This window comes from Stenella coeruleoalba (assembly GCF_951394435.1).
Source record: "Stenella coeruleoalba genome assembly, chromosome: 10".
Lineage (NCBI taxonomy): Eukaryota > Metazoa > Chordata > Mammalia > Artiodactyla > Delphinidae > Stenella > Stenella coeruleoalba.
This window is the reverse complement of record NC_137156.1, coordinates 73,259,571-73,280,759: the sequence shown is the minus strand read 5'-3', so window position 1 is coordinate 73,280,759 and position 21,189 is coordinate 73,259,571. Positions and strand designations below refer to the sequence as shown.

Here is a 21,189-nt window from a genome sequence, read left to right as displayed (position 1 = left end):
TTAAGTCTCCATAATTTCTAGAGTATCTTACATGAAGGATTAAAATATATATTTTAATATTATAGAAAAGTCTTATGACTTCTTCTCATGTTAAATTACTGGAACAAGATACTTTTTCTATAGAAAACTATCATACTCGATTGCAGTTGCATCATGTCAGGGAGCATTGCCCCTGGCCAGTGCGTAGGGTAATGCGGAGCAAGGTCTCTGTGTCCTCAGCATCTCCCTTTCCTTAAAAATGTATACTGAAGATCTCCTGTGCTAGGTGGAAACTCTACATGGTGTTAATGGTAAAAGGATGAAAAAGATTTCATCATTGCTCATGTGTAGTTATTAAAGAAAGAAATAAAAAGCTGCTATGTCATTGTGAGCTCTTTATTAAAAAAAACCTTCAGGAGCCTGTCAATACCTGTAGAATAATGACAAAAGTACAGCTTTGCAGTCTATTACCTTGGCTAATCAGACCTCTTTTCAGCTTGAAACTTCTATTTAAAACTACAGAATTGCTCACAACTACACAAAATTCCCCATATAGAAGCTCCTTGAAACTTCTAGTATGCTTCTCCTTGAAACTTCTACTATTTAAAACTACAGAATTGCTCACAACTACAGTAAATTACCCATATAGAAGCCCCTATCCTTCCTCCCCATGTATTCCACAAGCCTTCCAGGACCAAAGAAGCCTGTGATGATCACTCCTCTCTCCATCAAATTCCTACACATTCCCTTTAGAAAGTCCTTTGGCATTTAGAAGATAATGTCTGATACCTCTTTGTACTGATTTTTCTGCTGCTAATATTGATGAACAGCATTCTTTTATTTTTAATTAATTTTAATATAATTTACAAGTAAGTCACATCTTCCTGTGTTTCAAAACTGATGCACTGTTTTGAATCACATGAATATATGAATACGATGAAAAGTGTGCCTCCAGACTCCATCTCTCAGTCATTCATCATCCTTCCTCTCAAGCAGTTAATGTTATCTGCTTCTTGTTGTCCTTTTATACACATATAAATGTACATACATATAAATTCTTTTTCCATTTATTTTCAACAGAAATGGTAGCATCCACTGTTTTGCATATTGCTTTTTTCTCTACTAATTCACAAATAGTGTTCTCTTTCTTTTTTTTTTACAATTGCATGGTATTCCATTGTATGAGTGTACAATAATTTCTTTAGCCAGTTCCTACTGATGGATCTTTATAATATTTATATATTATTTATTATAAAAATGCTGCAATGAATAACCTTATTCAAAAGTCATTTCTCACATGTGCAACTATATATCAGAATAAATTCCTAGGAACAAAATTGCTATGTCAGTGGATTTGCCCTCTGTAATTTTATGGATACTTTCAAATTGTCCTCCATGAAAGTTATACCAGATTGCTCTTCCTCAGCAGTATATGAAAATATCTGTTTACCTGTACTTTTGCCCACCCAGTATGTTGCCAAACTTTAAAAAAATATATTTATTTATTTATTTATTTATTTTTGGCAGTGTTGGGTCTTCGTTGCTGCGTGCAGACTTTCTCTAGTTGCGGCAGGCGGGGGCTACTCTTCATTGCAGTGCACGGGCTTCTCATTATGGTGGCTTCTCTTGTTGTGGAGCAGGGGCTCTAGGCATGTGGGCTTCTGTAGTCGTGGCACATGGGCTCAGTAGTTGTGGCTCATGGGCTCTAGAGCGCAGGCTCAGTAGTTGTTGTGCGTGGGCTTAGTTGCTCCACGGCATGTGGGATCTTTCCAGACCAGGGCTCAAACCCGTGTTCCCTCCATTGGCAGGCGGATTCTTAACCACTGCACCACCAGGGAAGCCCTGTTGCCAAACTTTTGGATCTTTGCCAATCTGTGCAGAGGGGTTGAGGATTCTGGGGCTGATCGAGGTGGCAGTAACGCACATGAGTTTCATTAGATGTTACTTTGACAGGTTTGTTTGTTGGGGAGGAAGAAATCCCTCATAGCAGGTGTCTGTCCAGAGGCTGGGAGTGAGGGGAGGTCCACAACTCCAAAGGAGAGGGGAAGGCAAGGGAATTCCTAATGGAGAGGGGACTTGTGTGGTGTCTGGACAACATTATTCATCAGCATGGCGGCTGAGAGTCTCTGTGTCAGAGCTCTGAAGGGCAGCAGTGGCTTGGGGTCTTTATATCCTGGGGCTTATCTTTTTATGGCTAGCAGACATTGGGTGAAAAGTAGGCAGACTCTAAATGGTTAAAAATCTGCTTATTTGGGCTATGTTTAAAACAGTTGAATATGTAACATTTTGAGTTTGGTGCCAGTGGCCTTTTGAGCTAACAGGTTTTAGCCTACTGTGAAAAATAAACAATCCAGCGGTAAATACACACAGGCTATCTTTGTCCCATTTATATAACAAGCTGATGGTGAAAAATGGTATCTAAGTAAAATTATAATTTGTATTTTTCTTATTTATAAGTATTAGGGTATAGACAAAGCTGCTGTAACAAAGGGACCTAAAATACAGTAGCTGAAATAAAATAGAAGTTATTTTCTCTATCTCTCCTAACAGCCCAGAGTATTTGCTTGAGGGCTGGCAGGGCACCTCTGTTCTTGAGATCATCCATAGATTCAAGTTCCTTCTCTCATGCTAGAGAAGACTCCTAAAGTGTGTTCCTTGTCAGTGAGATTGAAGCTGGGTCATGAACACCACATCTGTTGAACAGGAAAAGAGAGTGTTGAAGGCAAACAGTTTCCTTATAAAAAATAGGATCTGGAAGCTCCATATATAATGTCCATTTGTATTTCTCTGGCCAAGACTTAGTCACATAGCCACATCTAGCTGCATGAAAGGTTGGGAAAACTTGGAGTTCTGTTACCAAAAGGAGACACAGAATGGGGACAGTTTGCAGTCTCTGCTATACTAAATGAGGTTGAGCATCTTTTCCTATGTTTAAGATCCATTTCTATTTCATTTTCTATAAACTGTTTATCTTCTTTGCCCATTTTCTTTTGGATTGTTAGTCTTGTCCCATCAATTTATAGATACCTTTTATATATTAGGAAAATTAGCGCTTTGCCTATGATATGCTGCATGCTTTTCTTATCCATTAGACTCATAGTTTACTCTGTCGGTTTTCAGTAATAATCAAAGTTGTTATGTGAAATAAAAGTTACTCTAAAGATCATATTTTTTCTCTCTTCAACAGATAAGTCCAGCCATAACTAACTATGTAACTGACAAACTAGGGAAAAAGTTTGTAGAGCCTCCACCATTTGATTTGGCAAAGAGTTATTTGGATTCAAATTGCACCATTCCCTTAATTTTTGTGTTATCTCCAGGAGCAGATCCCATGGCCAGTAAGTGCATAATGTCAACTAATAAATTATAAATAAATCATCTTGTTCAATATCTATTTCTTAGATGAGTGTAAATCAGTAAATTCGGTATTTATAAGGAAAGGTAACTAGAATTATTCACAATTAAATACTTATACACTGAAACATAAGGCACATTTTATAATTTTAGAGTAAGCAGTGAAACCATTTATTTTTTTGTGCCCTCTTAGGCCTACTGAAATTTGCAAATGATAAAGCTATGTCTGGAAATAAATTTCAAGCTATTTCACTGGGACAGGGACAAGGACCAATTGCAACAAAAATGATTAACGCAGCAATAGAGGAAGGAACTTGGGTTTGCCTACAGAACTGTCACCTCGCTGTCTCCTGGATGCCCATGTTGGAAAAAATATGTGAAGATTTTTCTCCCGAAGGCTGTAATTCATCCTTTAGGCTTTGGCTCACAAGTTACCCATCTCCAAAAGTATATTTATTTCCTATGGAGTTTAGTACATTTATTTGGTTATGTGTTATTGATATATTGTATATCTTAAATGCTTAACCTTAAGAGGTTTTAAAAATATTTCTGGAGTCCTCCCTTATACCTATTTTTAATCCACTAGTGTATGTATTTTTAGGACTTGAGTTGGTTATCTAGAGTAATGCTCTTTGTTTATTTTGTCTTAGTTCCCAGTAACAATTCTACAAAATGGAGTAAAAATGACTAATGAGCCTCCTACGGGTCTTCGGCTAAATCTCCTCCAATCATATCTCACTCATCCAGTTTCTGATCCTCAGTTTTTCAATGGATGCGAGGGAAAGGAACTGGTAATACTCAGCCCCTGGAACTTTTAAAATGTGTTTTTATAGTGAAAAAATATGAAAACATAAATATTTTATTTAATATTAAACTTTAGGCATTTCCTAAGAAGATAGAAATTCTACCTATGTTATTTTATTCCCAGTTGTTTGTGTTCTGCTTCCCATGTAGTAGATACTCAAATAAATATTTGTTGAATGAATGAACATTTCTTAGTTTGTACAAAAGTCCAACAGTGCATTTGATTAAGACAATTAAGACCCAAGAGTAGCAATCTATTTTAACATTATTTATTTATTCTTTCAACAAATATGTTTGTTAGGTACGATATAATGCAGTGAGAGTAAAATAGACACTGCCATCACCAAAAATATCTGCCTTCATGGAAATTCTAGTGATAATGTTTTGACACATTAATAACACTCTTCAGTGTATCCGTATGTAAAAAAGTTTTGCACATGGTATTGAGGACGTTAGGAGTTCCAATAAATAGCACTCCTTTTCTCTGCCCAAATTCTTACCAGTTAAGAAACAGGAAAAAGTACAAACATATGGGAACCAAATTATAACCTTAATTACTGATATAGACTAGGTTGGAAGATGTAGTTTATATCTGTGAACAAGTGGGCTTAGTATTACTGAACCCAGAATTAAGTACATTTATCTACCCAGAGGAACAGAGGAAAACTTCCTTCCCTGCCGGAAGCTCACTTCTAAGAGAGAAAAGGGAAAAGCTGAGCAAAGCATATTTGCTTGACTTTCCCCAAATTTACCCGTCAGATAGGTACTCCTCCCTCCACCAGTGAGTATAAGGATGGAGAAAATCCAGGAGTGTTACATTAATTGAAGTTTCCCTGCATGGAAGGAAACATCAGTACTAAGGAGATTTTGCACACGCCCTTTAAGAGTGGAGTCTCTGTTTTCTATAGCCTACCAGCTCTCCTGAACATAAGCCCTGCTGGCTTTCAAAGCCTGACGTTCTGGAGGCTTGTCTTCTTAGTGCAGGGCCCCTACACTGGGGAGCCCAATGTGGGGCTCAGACCCTTCACTCCTTGGGGAGGACCTCTATAATTGTGATTTTCCTCTCATTTGTGGGTCAGCAAACCTGGGTCCTGACTACAGTATGTCTCTGATCCTCCTACCCATCTTGTGGTTCTCTCTTTATGTCTTTCGTTGTGGAAAATCTTTTCTTCTACCTTCAGTTTGTTCTCATAGATAGTTGCTCTGTAAGTAGTTGTAATTTTGGTGTATCAAGGAAGGAGGTGAGTTCAAGGTCTTCCTATTCTGCCATCTTGGCATGTCTCTCTAGCACTATTGCATTTTAATAAAGTATAATGTTATTGTAGTTTGCCTAGCTTGGAGGTTTTGGATAAGTCATAAGATTAATACTTTTTATAGTATTAATTATTAATACTATTTATAGTATTTTGGATAGTCTTTCTAAATAAAAGTTTGTAGAGATATATGATCATAGAACCTTATAATGAAAGATCATCAGTTCCCCTCATTTTAGTAATGGAAATCTGATCAGATTTTTTTCTTGTTGCATATTTTTATCTTAAAGGCATGGGAGAAGTTACTCTTTGGAGTTTGTTTTTTTCATGCCCTTGTGCAAGAGAGAAAGAAATTTGGTCCTCTTGGTTGGAATATTCCATATGGATTTAATGAATCAGATTTACGCATCAGTATTCGACAACTACAGGTAAAATTAGAAAGGAACTAACATTGATGGAGGATCACTGTGTACCAGGCCCTAGGCAATTCCGTTTGCTTAGAATGACTTATTCAGTTCTCCCAACACCACTAATAGTTGGCTAGATGGTATTAATAATTATAATTTTGGCTTATAAAGCATAATCTCCATCTGCATTTTTCTGCTGCAAATAATGGGAAACCTGATTCAAACTGGCTTAAACCATAATGAAACTTTTTATCTCACATAAAAAAGAGTTGCAGAGGAAGGACAGACTCTGGAGTTGGTTGATTCAACAAAAGTGTTGCCATCAAGGACCCTAGTTCTTTCTTTTTGCAGTGCCCTCCTCAGTGTTGGCTTTATATAGGTCCTCACTATACTCTACTCTTAGCCTCCACTCAGTCAGATCTACAATTTAGCTCTATCAGTCAACAAAAACAGTAGAAAAGGAATTTATTGAAAGAATATTGGGTAGGTCACAGAATCACCAAGATGGCTGGAGAGCCAAGGCATCCACAGTCATATCCAGAATCATATCATGTCTGGTAACAGCATTCCTTCTACTCTTATTAAATATCAGACACCACAGCTCATAGCTGCCACACAGACACTAGTCTACTACATACTCTCTGATGTCATCAAAAAAATTCTTTGCTGTTCCTGCTTCTTTGCACCCTAAACCCCAGTTCGGTCTAGGATGGCTACATCTGAGTTTCCAAGCCCAGGTCACAAGCCTAGGCTTTAGCCATAATGGAGGCTGAGGAAGTGAGTGGTCGGCTTTTTCAGTTTCTGTAGACTTACAATGAAACATGAGATGCATGAGATGGTCAGCAGCCCCCCACCAAAGGAAAAAGATCAAATGTCCGCTATAAATTACTACTCACTCAGACTTTGAACTAGGCACATTACTTACATGAATTTTAATTCTCACAGCAACCCTGTAAGGTGGGTATTATCCCTATTTTGGAGAAAACCAAAGCTAAGAAGTAAATTTACCCATTGAGGTAAGATTTGAACTCGGGTCTGTCCAACTCCAATACTTTCCCATTATTTCTGTCATGTTTTACCAAATATATTAATCCAACTAGACAACCACAGAATATTGTATTTTTCTGCTTCTGTGCTGTGATAAGGGCCTTTATGACATGGGGCTTCAAAACAACCATGATGATAATTCTTCCAACCCCACTTCCATGTGTATAGATTGATGGATGATTGATTGATTGATAGATATTTAAGGCCATCTTAAAATGGAAATGAAGTGAAATACTTTAAGGTTTTTCTCATTTCATTTTTCCTTTGTTTCAGTTGTTTATAAATGAATATGATACAATTCCATTTGAAGCTATCTCTTACCTGACTGGAGAGTGTAACTATGGAGGAAGAGTGACAGATGATTGGGACAGACGTCTCCTCTTAACCATGCTGGCTGACTTTTATAACGCAAACATAATTGAAAACTCTCATTATAAGTTTTCTCCCAGTGGAAACTATTTTGCACCTCCCAAAGGCACTTATAATGAGTACATTGAATTCATTAAGGTAACTGATATCACTGAAAATAGGGTAAGATTCAAGTGTGATTTTTCTAAAAAGCAAATAGTGAAGTAGTCCCCCATAATGTATAGGATTAGACAAGTACTATGGTTCAATCAGCTTTCAATATATTTTGTTTCTAGTAGTTACTGAAAACTGGAAAAGTTTGATTCCTCTGTTGTTTGATGTTTAGTTGATTTTTAACTCTTTTTGGTCTGCACATGTCTACCTTATGAATTAACGTATCCAGTGAAAATGTGATGCTTGTTGAATCTATTTTCTGGTAGAAACTTCCATTTACTCAACACCCTGAGATATTTGGATTACATGAAAATGTTGATATCTCCAAAGATCTTCAACAAACAAAAATCCTCTTTGAGTCCTTGCTCCTCACCCAAGGAGGCTCCAAACAGACAGGATCCTCAGGAAGTGCTGACCAGATTCTACTAGAGATTACCAAAGATATTCTCAACAAGGTAGTGTTTAGCTTAAGATATGTTACTTGTAATATAACATAAATCAAAATGGCACTGAAATGCCAACTTGAAAACTCCATTTAGCAGCATTATGACCTTGAGTGAGATACTTTGCCTTTCTGAACATTAGTTTTCAAATCTGTAAAGTGGTGATAATAGTACCAGCTGTATAATGTTCTTGTGAACATTAAGGAGATCATTAAGTTAAAGTGCTTTGCATAATGCCTGGCAAATAGTAAGTTCTTAGTAACTACAGTTGTGGATAAGCTACTGAATATATGATTTATTATCATTTCTAAATAAAGATGGTGGGCCTACTTTTTTTTTTTTTTTTGCGGTATGCGGGCCTCTCACTGTTGTGGCCTCTCCCGTCGCGGAGCACAGGCTCCAGATGCGCAGGCTCAGCTGCCATGGCTCACGGGCCCAGCCGCTCCGCGGCATGTAGGATCTTCCCGGACTGGGGCACGAACCCGTGTCCCCTGCACCGGCAGGTGGATTCTCAACCACTGCGCCACCAGGGAAGCCCGGGCCTACTTTTTTTAAATGGAGGAAATGGTCTGAACTTGCTTGTTCAAGGAGGGAATGTTTTTTTTTTTTCTTTTTTTTTTTTTTTTTTTTGAGGGAATGGTTTTTAATCTATACCTTCAGAAGTGAGGAGGCACAGGGAAATAAGATCAGCACTAAATTAACAGCTACAGCCTTTTTTCCCCCCCATACTACAGCCCAATGTACTTATCCCTCTTGGTAAAGTGGGATGATAATCTCTTTTCTCACTTTTTTCTGTGTCTTAAATTCAGTAAAGAACTACTAAGAGGACTTCATGGTGCTAAGCACAGATCTTCACAACTCCCCTCCAGGATAAATACTATAATTATCCCCATATTTCAGTGTCAGGCACTCTGACAGAGCAGAACCTGACCCCTACCCCATCTGCCTTGAAAAACCACGGATGGCACCTACTCTACTCTCACAGTTGGTACCCTTGCCTTACACCAGTCCTTAAGGAGAGCCTACTCACCTTAAGCCTGGCTGTGGCCACTGGAGAGGAGAAGGGAGCAACACTGCCTTCTACCCCTGGGTAAAATCAAGCTAGTCTCCTCCAACCTCCACCCTGGGACTTCTGCTTCTGCCATTTGCCTCTTCTCACCCTCAGCCCCTTCTTCTTGTGTGGTTTATCTCTTCGGGGCAAGGTTCTTGCCCTCCCAAAATGGTGGCTCTTACAAGATCCCTAGCAGGAAGTTACCTGGAAGTGGCATATAGGACTTAATTGGGGTAGAATGTTTGTGCTGAGCCAAATGTGCCTTGAGTGACACCACCTAATATGACTTAGAATTCTTTTGTACCACCCAAGGACCATTGCCTGGGGACAGTCTGGGCAGCTCAACTTTCTTAGTTTGGGAGTTCCCCCATAGGGAAATTCCTTTGCCCCTTTAAGAGTGTGAATTCCATTGTCTTGGGGCTTGATCACCAACCCCAAAGTCCCCTTTATCGCTTCTCCTCAAGTGTCTCTGAGATGCCTCATTGAAATCAGACACTCAATGGCCTTCTCTTTCCCTATGCCCTGGAACCTTGCTACATTTATACATTAATTATTTGATAGTGATGTAAGCAAATCCATTTTGAGCCAGTTGATAATTTATTGGAAATAAATTAAAAAGAGTTATGAAGTGGTACATCAGTTTTATTAATGGAAAATAAAATTCAATTTACAAAAGAAAATTACAGAACTTTTCAGAAATGTATATCTTCTTCATAGTACTCTATCCTGTAGTAAAGAGCATGGGCCTTAGTGTTAGAGATCTATGGATTTAAGCAGACCACTTTTGGACTCTGTACCCTTGGGCATTTACTTAACCTATCCGTACTTAACTGATAATGATGGCCACCTAATAGTGAATGGTAAAGATTACATGAGATAATGTTTGGAAAGCAGTTAGCATAATACTTGGCACATAGTAATTGCCTAATGTTAGCTATAATTGATATTATAGCTGAATGAAACTAATTATTTATTCTGAGAGTAATATGCGATCTTCAAAATCTATTCTCTTAGCTACCAAATGACTTTGACATTGAATCAGCACTACTCAAGTATCCCGTGAGATATGAAGAGAGCATGAATACTGTTTTAGTACAAGAAATGGAAAGATTTAACAAGTAAGGAGCTCTATACCCAGTTATTCAGAAGGCTACCAACCAAAGTTGATAAAAAGTTACACTGGTATTGAATTAAAAGTTTAAGAAAATATTATCAAAACTTGCCATTTCATTAGAGTTTTTCTCCTTTTTTAAAGTTGCATAATCTTCTGCCCCAGAAGGGAAGGTATCTTTTATAATGTAAAAATGGTGATGAAATAGAGATCTGCTTTTACTGGTTAAAAATTTTCATTAATCATAATTTCTCATCCACCTATTGCTCTTCTCCTCAGGAAGTGAAGATGGAATGAGCCTTATCTTGGTCTATGTGTAAATACATCTCTTGTCATTTTTCTGCCATTGACACATATACACCCCCCCATTTTCTTCCTGAGTCTATCTGGATTGACTAGGTACCCTAAAATAGCAAACAAATTATTTGCTTTGAATTTTTTTAAATAAATATATTTATTTATTTATTTATTTTTGGCTCTGTTGGGTCTTTGTTGCTGCACATGGGCTTTCCTCTAGTTGCCGCGAGCAGGGGCTACTCTTTGTTGTGGCGCGGGCCTCTCATTGTGGTGGCCTCTCTTTTTGAGAAGAACGGGCTGTAGGCTCATGGGCTTCAGTAGTTGTGGCAAGTGGGCTCAGTAGTTGTGGCACATGGGCTCAGTAGTTGTGGCTCGTGGGCCCTAAAGTTCAGGCTCACTAGTTGCGCTGCATGGGCTTAGTTGCTCCGCGGCATGTGAGATCTTCCCAGACCAGGGCTTGAACCTGTGATCCTTGCATTGGCAGGCAGATTCTTAACCACTCTACCACCAGGGAAGCCCCTGCTTTGAATTTTCAAATTGAATTTTCTACAGTTAAATACTGGCTTAAGGAATGGAGAATTGTTTTGGTTATGAATTTTCTAGTGTTTCCAAGTTTGTTTCAGTTTCCAGACTTTTTGAAATTTTAAAATGAAGCATATTAAAACACTATGATGCCTTAATTAATTTAGTAATTCTTATACAAATACCATATGTATTTACATATCATAACATACTCTCTCTCAGTTGCTTAGGCTTCTAGGCTAAAACCCTCACTTCAGGTATATTTATGGTGTTCTTAGCAGTTTGGGCCTCAGTGGGAAACAAAGTACTTGCAAGGGTATAAATGAATATACACTGTATGTTTTAATTCAGTGTTTCCAAAGTTTCAGCCATTGTATCGTACCTTTATAACTTTCTTCATATTTGCATGTCACCTATAACATTATTTACCTGATATTTTTTCTTAAATCATTCTCTGTTTAAATTTGCCTGGTCTTAAGCAATAATACCTTGAAAGCACCAATTTTGATATACAAGTTATATTATTTTCTATATTTAAAAATACATATGTAATAAATAAGATGAAAAATGTGCATCCAAGTATCACGTAAAATTACTTTATATTATCAAGTGGGAGGTGACCACACTTTGGGAATACACTCCCATAAAGCTGTGAATGGTATCCTGCTATTTCTTCTACTGGAAAGACTGTATGTTGGTATTTAGTATCATATATGTTGATGACACAATTTCTTTCCTTGCAGTTTAATTAAAACTATACGCAACACTCTACAGGACCTTGAAAAAGCTATTAAGGGCGTGGTTGTCATGGATTCTGCTTTGGAGGCACTCTCTGGCAGTCTGCTTGTTGGAAAGGTTCCAGAAATATGGGCCCGACGATCATACCCAAGTCTTAAACCCCTAGGAAGTTACATCACAGACTTTCTAGCCCGGCTGAACTTTTTACAGGTTAAAAATTATATATAATATATATATATTATAATGTATACATTATTTCATTTTTGGGGAGATACTAGAAGAGATACTAGAAATTGGCTGTGGTCACTTGAATGTCTCTGAGTTAGATGAAATGGATTAGTAGTTTCATGGTAATCTAATCAAAATTTTAGAATATTGAAAATTATACACATTTCAAAGTACTAGTAGAAAATTAAAATTTTATTTTACCCAAACCCAAGTAATATGTGACATTTATATTTTTGAAGATTCACAACTTGGTCTTGTGATTTTCCTACTGATGGTAAATCACAAAAAGAGCCTGAGGCTTGGATTTATCAATAATTGTCCATTATCTAGAAATCAGTGCTTCTTATCTCTTATCTCATAAAACCAGGGAAAAGATGGAGTGCTTTGAAATCTCCGAACGCTTCACCCTGCAATCTCACACATAAAGGATGTGTAAGGCAGCACACTCTTTTTCCTCCCCAACTCCTCTGCTTGCCCCGATCCTATGGTTGATGCTTATGTGAGGATAGTGGGTGGGGAGAGCCCCCAAAATACATTTTGGAAATTCACATAGGTATATGACCTCTCAGTGTTCAGTTGACCTTTTATTATACAAACGCTTTATCTGTTTCACTATAGAAGCTAATAATAAAATAACCCTACTTGTGAAGATGTGGAGAGATATGCTTTCTCATACATTGCTTTTTAATTTTTGCCAATCTGATAGGTCAAGCATATCTTTGTTTCAATTTGAGTTTCTTTGATTATTAGTGAGTCTGTGCTTCTTTTGGTATGTGTGTTTGCTGTTTGTGTTCTCTCCTGTGAATTGCCTATCCATCTCCTAGGCCAGTTTTTCATGGGACTATTTTTGTTTGTTTTAATCTTTTTATAAAATTTTTAAAGGTTACTTTCCATTTACAGTTATTACAAGATATTGGTTTTATTCCTCACATTGTACAATACATCCTTGAGCCTATCTTACACACAGTAGTTTGTGCTTCCCACTCCTCCACCCCTACATTGCACTCCCACACTGGTAACCACTAATTTTTTCTCTATATCTGTGAGTCTGCTTCTTTTTGCTGTATATACTAGTTTGTTGTATTTATTAGATTCCACATATAAGTGACATCATAAAGTATTTGTCTTTCTCTGTCTGACTTATTTCTCTTAGCATAACTTCCTCCAAGTCCACCCATGTTTCTTCAAATGGCAAAATTTCATTCTTTTTAATGGCCAAGTAGTATTCCATTGTATATATATACCACATCTACTTTATCCATTCATCTGCTGATGGACTCTTAGGCTGCTTCCATATATTACAATTGTAAATAAGGCTACTATGAACATTGGGGTGCATGTACCTTTTCAAATTAGTGTTTTTTTTTCCCAATATATATCTGAGACTGGAATTGCTGGGTAATATGTTAGTTCTATTTTTAGTTATTTGAGAAACCTCCATATTCCACAGTGCCTGCAACAAGTTAAATTCCCACCAACAGTGTACAAGTGTTCTTTTTTGTCCACATCCTTGCCAGCATTTGTTATTTGTGTTAATTTTGATGATAGCCATTCTGAGAGATGCAGGGCGATATCTCGTGTGTGTGTGTGTGTGTGTTTTAACATCTTTATTTGAGTATAATTGCTTTACAATCGTGTGTTAGTTTCTGCTTTATAACAAAGTGAATCAGCTATACATATACATATATCCTCATATCTCCTCCCTCTTGTGTCTCCCTCCCACCCTCCCTATCCCACCCCTCTAGATGGTCATAAAGCACCAAACTGATCTCCCTGTGCTCTATGGCTGCTTCCCACTAGCTATCTATTTTACATTTGGTAGAGTATATTGGTTGTACCTTCTCCCTTTTCATTTCTGATTTTATTGATTTGGGCCCACTCCCTTTTTTCCTTGATGAGTCTGGCTAAAGGTTTATCAATTTTGTTTATCTTTTCAAAAAAACAGCTTTTAATTTCATTGATTTTTTTCTATTTTATTTATTTATTGATTTTTTTCTATTTTAATTTCATTGATTTTTTTCTATTTTATTTCTATTTATTTATTTTTAGTCTCTATTTCATTTATTTTTGCTCTGACCTTTGTGATTTCTTTTCTTCTATTAACTCTGGGTTTTGTTTGTTCTTCTTTCTCTAGTTCCTTTAGGTGTAAGGTTAGGTTGTTTATTTGAGATTTTTCTTGTTTCCTGAGGTAAGCTTGTATCTCTATAAACTTCCCTCTTAGAACTCCTTTTGCTGCATCCCATAAATTTGGGATTGTTGTGTTTTCATTTGTCTCTAGGTGTTTTTTTATTTCCTCTTTGATTTGAATTGCCTCTTCATCTCCTAGGCCCATATTTCTTTGAAAATTTTTTTAAAAATTAATTTATAGGAGCTTTTTATGTAGATTATACATTTAACAAAAGAATCAGAATATAAGGGCTTTTTTTACATTTTTTTAAAAAATTTATTTATTTTTTGGCTGTGTTGGGTCTTCATTGCTGTGTGTGGGCTTTCTCTAGTTGGGCGAACAGGGGCTACTCTTCATTGCAGTGTGCAGGCTTCTTGTTGCAGTGGCTTCTCTTTTTGCAGATTACAGCCTCTAGGCACGCGGGCTTCAGTAGTTTCTGTCCCTTATCAAAAGTATCTGACATATAGTTAATTCCATCCTCCCCTTGACATAATCTTGCTTTTTTTCATTTCCTAAACTTTTCTGAAATTTTAATCGGAAGTGCTTACATTTCTCGTATACTGCTTTGTTCCTGAAGGGCCTTGAAGAGTCTTTAGCTTGGTCCCCTAGAGGGGTCCTGGTATGGTGCCAGCTGGAATAATATCCAGGACAAATTTCCTTTGTTGTTATTGTTAATATAAAGTTCATATCAAACTCTACTTTCCGAAATTGGCTTTCCCCTTGGAATCATTCTGTTTGAATGAGAAAGGAAAATCTCACTCATTATTGGGCATGTTTATCATCCTTCACCACAAATCTCTTCCCCTGAATGGATCTTCCCTATTGTTTTCTTACCCTTACAGAAGCTGCACAGTTTTCCCATCATCTTTCTCTCCCCTAGACTCTTGACTTTACCTCCTAATGATTCTTAGAGTTAACAAATTAAACAAATTGAGTCATCTGGAGTTTTTTCTTTTCTCATTTCTCTCTCACTGTTCACCCTACTTACCTTCCCTTCCTCCTGCCTGTGCCTTTTTTTTTTTTAAGCTTTTTGCACACTGGCTGGAATCTCAGATTAAATCTGGGATCCGACACTTAGTATCTGTGTGACTTTGAGCAAGATACTCATCTTTCTACACCCCAGTTTCCTCATCAGTAAAATGGGAGGAATAATTCCTAACTCACTGAATTATTTCGTGGACTAAATGAGATGATGCATGTAAATTACTTAGCGCCTACGGTGTGCACTAAGCGCTCAGTAAATGGTAGCTAATTCAGAGATTGTATGTAAGTAGCTGACCCAGACACTCATGACATTCTTGGCTAAATGAAGCCCTGGAGTGAGCAAGGGAACGTTCTATACACTTGCCTCTGGGTTTTTATAGCTTTCTTGTGCATGATACTAGTTCTGCTTGGTTTGTACCCTTGTCAAGCTCCATCTCTTTCTCTTCTTCTTCTTTATCTGACAGCTTGTACTGTTGCAACATCTCCAGCAGTGGTTTGTTCTCTTCTTCCCAGGGAGCAAAGCTGGCTTCTTCCCATAGTGTGCTGCTCACTCAGAGACAAAGTTCGTTTTGTTAATTCATCTGTTCATTCAAATGTGAATTGAGACCCACTTTGTCTAAAGCGCTTTGTTGCTGGATAAAGTTGCCAGGTTACCTTCAAGTTGCCAATAGTCTACAGGAAGATAATCTATGTATCTAAGAAAAAGCTAAGAGCAACATATAAGATGCTCTGGGAATTCAAAGAAGGGAGAGAGTTCTTTTACTTCGGAAAGCAGAGTTTGTTTATTGGATGAGGTAGCATTTGAGCTGGTCTAAATGATGAATGGTTTTGGACACTACAAATAAAGGAAGAGGACTTAAGAGACAGCTGTAGGATGAAAGGCACTATATCATTTAGGATTGATTCTGTTGTAAAAATTTTGACATAAGCAAAAATTAAGTTTGTTCCCTCATGTAATTGAAAAAGCCAGGGAGTAAAGTGACTCCAGGCAGCATTTGGCCTAGGGTGTAAATGTGGTTGCCTGATCCTGGCTTCTTGCACTTCTCTCGGCTCCAGTCTCTGTGGGTTAACTCCATTCTCAGTTAGGTTCTTGTCTGACGGTAGCAGGATAGCAACAGCAACTCTGGCCTTACATCCACAAAACTTCAAAGAGTTTAGAGTGAATCTTTTCCCCAAAAGTCCCAGCAAAAGTCTCTACATCTCTGGCTTTGATTGGGTCACATGTCCATTCCTGAATCAGTCACTATGACTGCAGGTATGATCAGCTAGGCATGAATGACATGCCCACTTCCAGAAGGTGCATTTCCACCACCAGAAGTGTTTCGATTGAAAGTGTAGGAGGGTTCATCCTCCAGAGAGATATAAGAGTAGTGCCACTTTAAGATAAGCAGAAAAAACAACAGATGTCCACCCAGTGCAGAGAAGAGACCACCAAAAGTACATTCTGATTAGAATGTAAGATTTTTAAAGGGGAACTAAAAGGGATGGATCTTTAAATACAATCTGGGGCCAGGTTGTGAAGTATCTTGAATAGGAGCCTAAGATGTTTTAGACTTTAATTTGGTAGGGTAGTAGTAGATTGCTGAAGAATTAAAGATGCTAAAACTTGATCTAAACCATGCATGGAGAAGTGTACTCTGGCAGCATCGTTATAGATGTACTGAGCAGACAGAGGGAAGAAACAAGAAGAGGTACACATGATACAGAAAGAAGGCCAGGATATCTAAACTGGAACAGGGATAGTGGATGTGGAGGCAGGGAGTTTAAGAGGATTAAGGAACTGGAACCAACACATGAAGGCTATAGTTATACAATGCATAAGATATCTAAAGATGTTTGCTTTTTTTTTTTTAATAAATTTATTTATTTTATTTATTTATTTTTGGCTGAGGCGGGTTTTCGTTGCTGCTTGCGGGCTTTCTCTAGTTGCATTGTGCGTGGGCTCCTCATTGCGGTGGCTTCTCTTGTTGAGGAACACGGGCTCTAGGTGTGCAGGCTTCAGTAGTTGTGGCTTGCAGGCTTTAGAGCGCAGGCTCAGTAGTTGTGGCACACGGGCTTAGTTGCTCTGCAGCATGTGAGATCTTCCCGGACCAGGGCTCGAACCCGTGTCCCCTGCATTGGCAGGCGGATTCTTAACCACTGCGCCACCAGGGAAGCCCCAAGATGGTTGCTTTTGAGTGGTATTTTTTTTTCTCTCTTTGGTTGAGTGGTATTAAGTAATGTAATAAACCCTCAAATAATTTACATTTGCCTTTTTGCAGAAGATTTGAATCTTTCAAATTTTGTTTTATTCAGGTTAATGTTAAGGTTAGTTTGAATTTTCCAAGAAGAGTAACTAGAAGGGATAAAAGGTAGCAGGGCCAAGATAGGTTGTGTGTTTGGTGTCAGGAAAGCGTCCTGTGATGGAAAGTGTGGGCAACATACACAAAAACCAGAATCAGGAATTGTATGTCAGGTGATTCTTAAGTTGAAAAATGAACATAATGCATTTTTTTTTCCTTTATAGAACTGGTATAATTCAGGAAAACCTCGTGTGTTTTGGCTCTCAGGTTTCTTTTTCACGCAAGCCTTTTTAACTGGAGCGATGCAGAATTATGCCAGAAAATATACCATCCCTATTGATTTACTAGGATATGAATTTGAGGTACAGTAAACTCCTTAAACTCCAGAGTATATCATTACATCAAAGGCATGTATTTAAGCAAGGAGGATATGGGGAATTCATATTTTTATAGCCCATTACAAACAATTCTACTTCTTTCCATTCTTTGTGTTCATGAAGAAAGTATATAATATTTGTCTTGCTATCTTTATGAGAGAATTTTTATATATCTCAATATTCAATTCAAATAATCTAATGCTGTTTTTCTATCTTAGCAAAAAATTAATATGAGGTACAGTAAAACCATATAAATATGTCAAAAGGAATCGTATTATATATTTTTAGATTTACATTTTACTGAAAAAGTCTTACAGTTTAAGAAGCTATTATATGGTGGAGTTTCCCTGAATATGTTCTGAAGATTTAGCTACTGCTTTCTTTATGAGACAGAGTTGTCTAGGGAGGAAATCATTGCTAGTGTGTGCTTCTGCCTTCAGGTTATTTCTTCTGATACATCTGAGGGAACACCAGAAAATGGCGTTTATATCCACGGATTATATCTGGATGGAGCACGCTGGGACAGAACAAGGTCAGTAGTTTCAACTGCAAAGACCTATTCATTTGTAGTTGAATCATAGGTGAGATAAGCTGTCTGCTACCTTTCCCCCCTGCCATCCCCATCAACCAAAAGACTTCTTCTAGAGAATACGACAAGTAATAAATAATATCAGAATTCTTGCCATAAGTCATTACTCAGGCTCGGACAGTTAATGAGTGAGTAATTTCAGGTTCTGAACAATTTTGAGTTAATATTTCAATGGTCTTACTAGTAGAAAAGTTAGTTGAAATTATTTTCCTTCTTCTGTTTTATAACAGTTACGTTCTGTTTGGTAATGTGTAGGAGCACCTCAGTTTCAAACAGTTTACAGTAAAGTTCCCATTTCTCCTGGTGAATGGAAAACTGTTTCTTGCATTTTGATGACATAATAAGTACATATTTTAAATAAATACTGAATTTCCAGCTTAGGAAACTAAACAGTGCATATGTGTGTATATATATATTTATATACACACAGAGAGACATATGAGAAAGGGAAAGATTATTTCCCTTGAAGCCCTGCTCTTTAACAATCCATTACTAAGCATAATCTTCTATTTCCAGAGTCAGGGTTACACTTTGCTCTCAAGGGAGGGTTAAAGCCCAAGGCAGGGGAAGTCACTTAAGGAGCATGAAGGTGGTTTTACAGAGATGGTTCTAAGACAGTGATATGAGGGGACTTAGCTGCACATAGTTCATTTGATTATCTCTCTTTTCATTTTCATCATTCTGCTGACATTTCTCTTAACTTACGTTTCCTTATATATGTATTCATCTTTTCATCCCTTTCTTCCCTCCTCTTGCAAGCAAACAAGCAAGCAAAGAAACAAACAATGTAGCATAGGGAAAATAAACCACATTTTCTAGATAGATCTGTGTTTGAATCCTCATGCTGGCATTTAAGAGCTGTGTTACTGTGAGAAAAGTACTCAATCTCTCTGAGCTTCCTTCCACTCTTCATCTCTGAAATAGGATTAGAAATGGGGACAAGACTATTGGGAAGGTTAAATGTGACAGCATAGTGTGTGCCTCATGGACAGTGCTTTTAAAATGGCAGGAATTGATATTTGTCCACTGTTTGACACATTGCCTTTCCATATTTTTCTTCTGTTTCTCTCGATTCTTCATTGCCTCTTCCTTGGTTTTGTTTGGTTTTGTTTTTACATTTCTTTTCCTGCATATCTCTGGTCCTCTCTTGTATTAAAAGCCAATAGCTAAGTAGCAATTTCTAAGATGCAAATTTTATTTTATTTCTAATAAACATCTGTCAATTTCTCTTCACAGCGGATTGCTTGCCGAACAATACCCCAAACTTCTGTTTGACCTGATGCCCATAATATGGATAAAACCAAGTAAATATATTTCTAACAGAACTTTGTAGAGTTTTAGGAAAGATAATGATAGATATTATAACTGCTTCCCCAAATAAGTCTCTGTTCAAACCTATTAAGATTTTGTTCAATTATAGTAAATAGTGACTTAATGTTTACAATGGAAATATATTGTTCCGCCTTTTTGGGTTGCACTTATATTATTTTAGGAATATTATTCTGCCTCTTTTTGCTCTTATCCCATGGGATATAATGTTTCCTTTGCCCCTCCGCTACACTTCTCCTTTTTCAGTCTAGAGCTTCCCATCAATATTTTGATTCTGAAGTGCCTTTGCATACCTCTCAGAGACACAAATAGGCTTGACACAGTCTCCAGCTAATGACTAGAGTTTTCTGGCTATAAGAAACTCCTAGGCCTAGGAGCCAGCCAGGTACCCCAAGGTACAGATGTTGCAAGCCACACGGGGTGGAGGCCAATTTTGCCCCCTTGGGTAACCTACTTGTTCCTTCCCTCCTTCTGCAATCATCATTTCCCCACCAAATCTGAACAATTGAAGCTCATTCTTTTGTTTTTTCTTTCTTCTCTATTTTTTAATTCTCAAATAACTATAAATGAAAAATTTATAAATTACCCAATCACCACTCAACCCATTAAGCATTTTTTATTATTAAAGCAGTTCATTTATAACTATGACAAATGTGGCCTCAGTTTAGAAAGATTCCTAATATCTCATATCTGGCTTTTCAAGGATTGTGTATAGATTCTTTCTGTGAGTAGGTAAGAGTTGGTATATTTTTCTTAGTAATAACCTGCTGAAAAAAAATAGTAACTTCAGCTTCTAATTTATGGATTTCTTGTATTAGAGCTCTAAGCAGCTGTGTTTCTCTTTCTGCATCTCCTCCATTACCTATGCTGTATTTTATTCCTTCTTCCCTAATTTCTCCTTCTCTCCCAAGTCCTCTTGAGTGTTGTCATACCTGCTAAGTGATCAGGTCTTTAAAATCAATTCCTGTCCTCCAGACCTAGAATCATGCACCATATGAAATCATTTACCTTGTTTCACAACCATAATTATATGCCAGCTGTAAAAACACAACAATAATAACTTTAAAATGTTCAATATCATAATCATGATCTTAGATTTAGTACTGGTCATTTTATTACAAGATAAATAGTTGTTCTTTTAGTACCAGTGGCTGTTTTCCTTTTATCAAATGAATATATTTCCTTTTTCTTCAAGCTAAAAAGTCTGAGATTGTGAAGTCGAATGCTTATGTCTGTCCTCTTTACAAGACAAGTGAACGTAAAGGAACTCTTTCCACCACAGGACATTCGACTAATTTTGTCATTGCAATGCTGTTGAAAACAGACCAACCCACTCAACACTGGATCAAACGTGGGGTTGCTCTGCTTTGTCAGTTGGATGACTAAATTGGACAAATTAAGAAAACATCTGAAAGAAGTTAAAAAAAATTGCCTTCACTTACTTGAAAATATATATATTATAAAACCCAAGTATCTTGGTGTAATTCTTTTAAATGATCTTTGTGAGTGGTCTTTGCATTGTTTTCCTCCCTGATGTACCAGTCTCACTTGGAGCACAGCCTTCCACACGGACTCTCAAGATCACAGACATCTGTGGAAGAAAAATGTGAAAAGAAATGTGGAAAATCTTTGAAACTTTTATTTAGTTCCTCTTTTTAGTTTGATATATATGTGAAAAACAGATTTAGGAGGACTGGATAAAATT

The 21,189-nt window shown here is 37.3% G+C and overlaps 1 protein-coding gene across 1 annotated transcript in view; it reads left to right on the top strand.

The window, feature by feature from the left end:
* DNAH12 (dynein axonemal heavy chain 12) overlaps window positions 1-20,870 on the top strand; it is a gene marked incomplete at its 3' end in the record, with an annotated part of 229,017 nt that extends 208,147 nt beyond the window's left edge. The window contains exons 64-75 of the mRNA XM_079935786.1: window positions 3,167-3,317; window positions 3,527-3,780; window positions 3,984-4,124; window positions 5,681-5,818; window positions 7,118-7,351; window positions 7,633-7,821; window positions 9,875-9,978; window positions 11,534-11,738; window positions 17,414-17,551; window positions 18,007-18,098; window positions 19,392-19,459; window positions 20,680-20,870. Of these exons, the coding sequence (XP_079791912.1) occupies window positions 3,167-3,317; window positions 3,527-3,780; window positions 3,984-4,124; window positions 5,681-5,818; window positions 7,118-7,351; window positions 7,633-7,821; window positions 9,875-9,978; window positions 11,534-11,738; window positions 17,414-17,551; window positions 18,007-18,098; window positions 19,392-19,459; window positions 20,680-20,870 (1,905 nt within the window). The remainder of the gene's footprint in view (window positions 1-3,166; window positions 3,318-3,526; window positions 3,781-3,983; window positions 4,125-5,680; window positions 5,819-7,117; window positions 7,352-7,632; window positions 7,822-9,874; window positions 9,979-11,533; window positions 11,739-17,413; window positions 17,552-18,006; window positions 18,099-19,391; window positions 19,460-20,679) is intronic.
* Window positions 20,871-21,189: the final 319 nt, after the last annotated feature.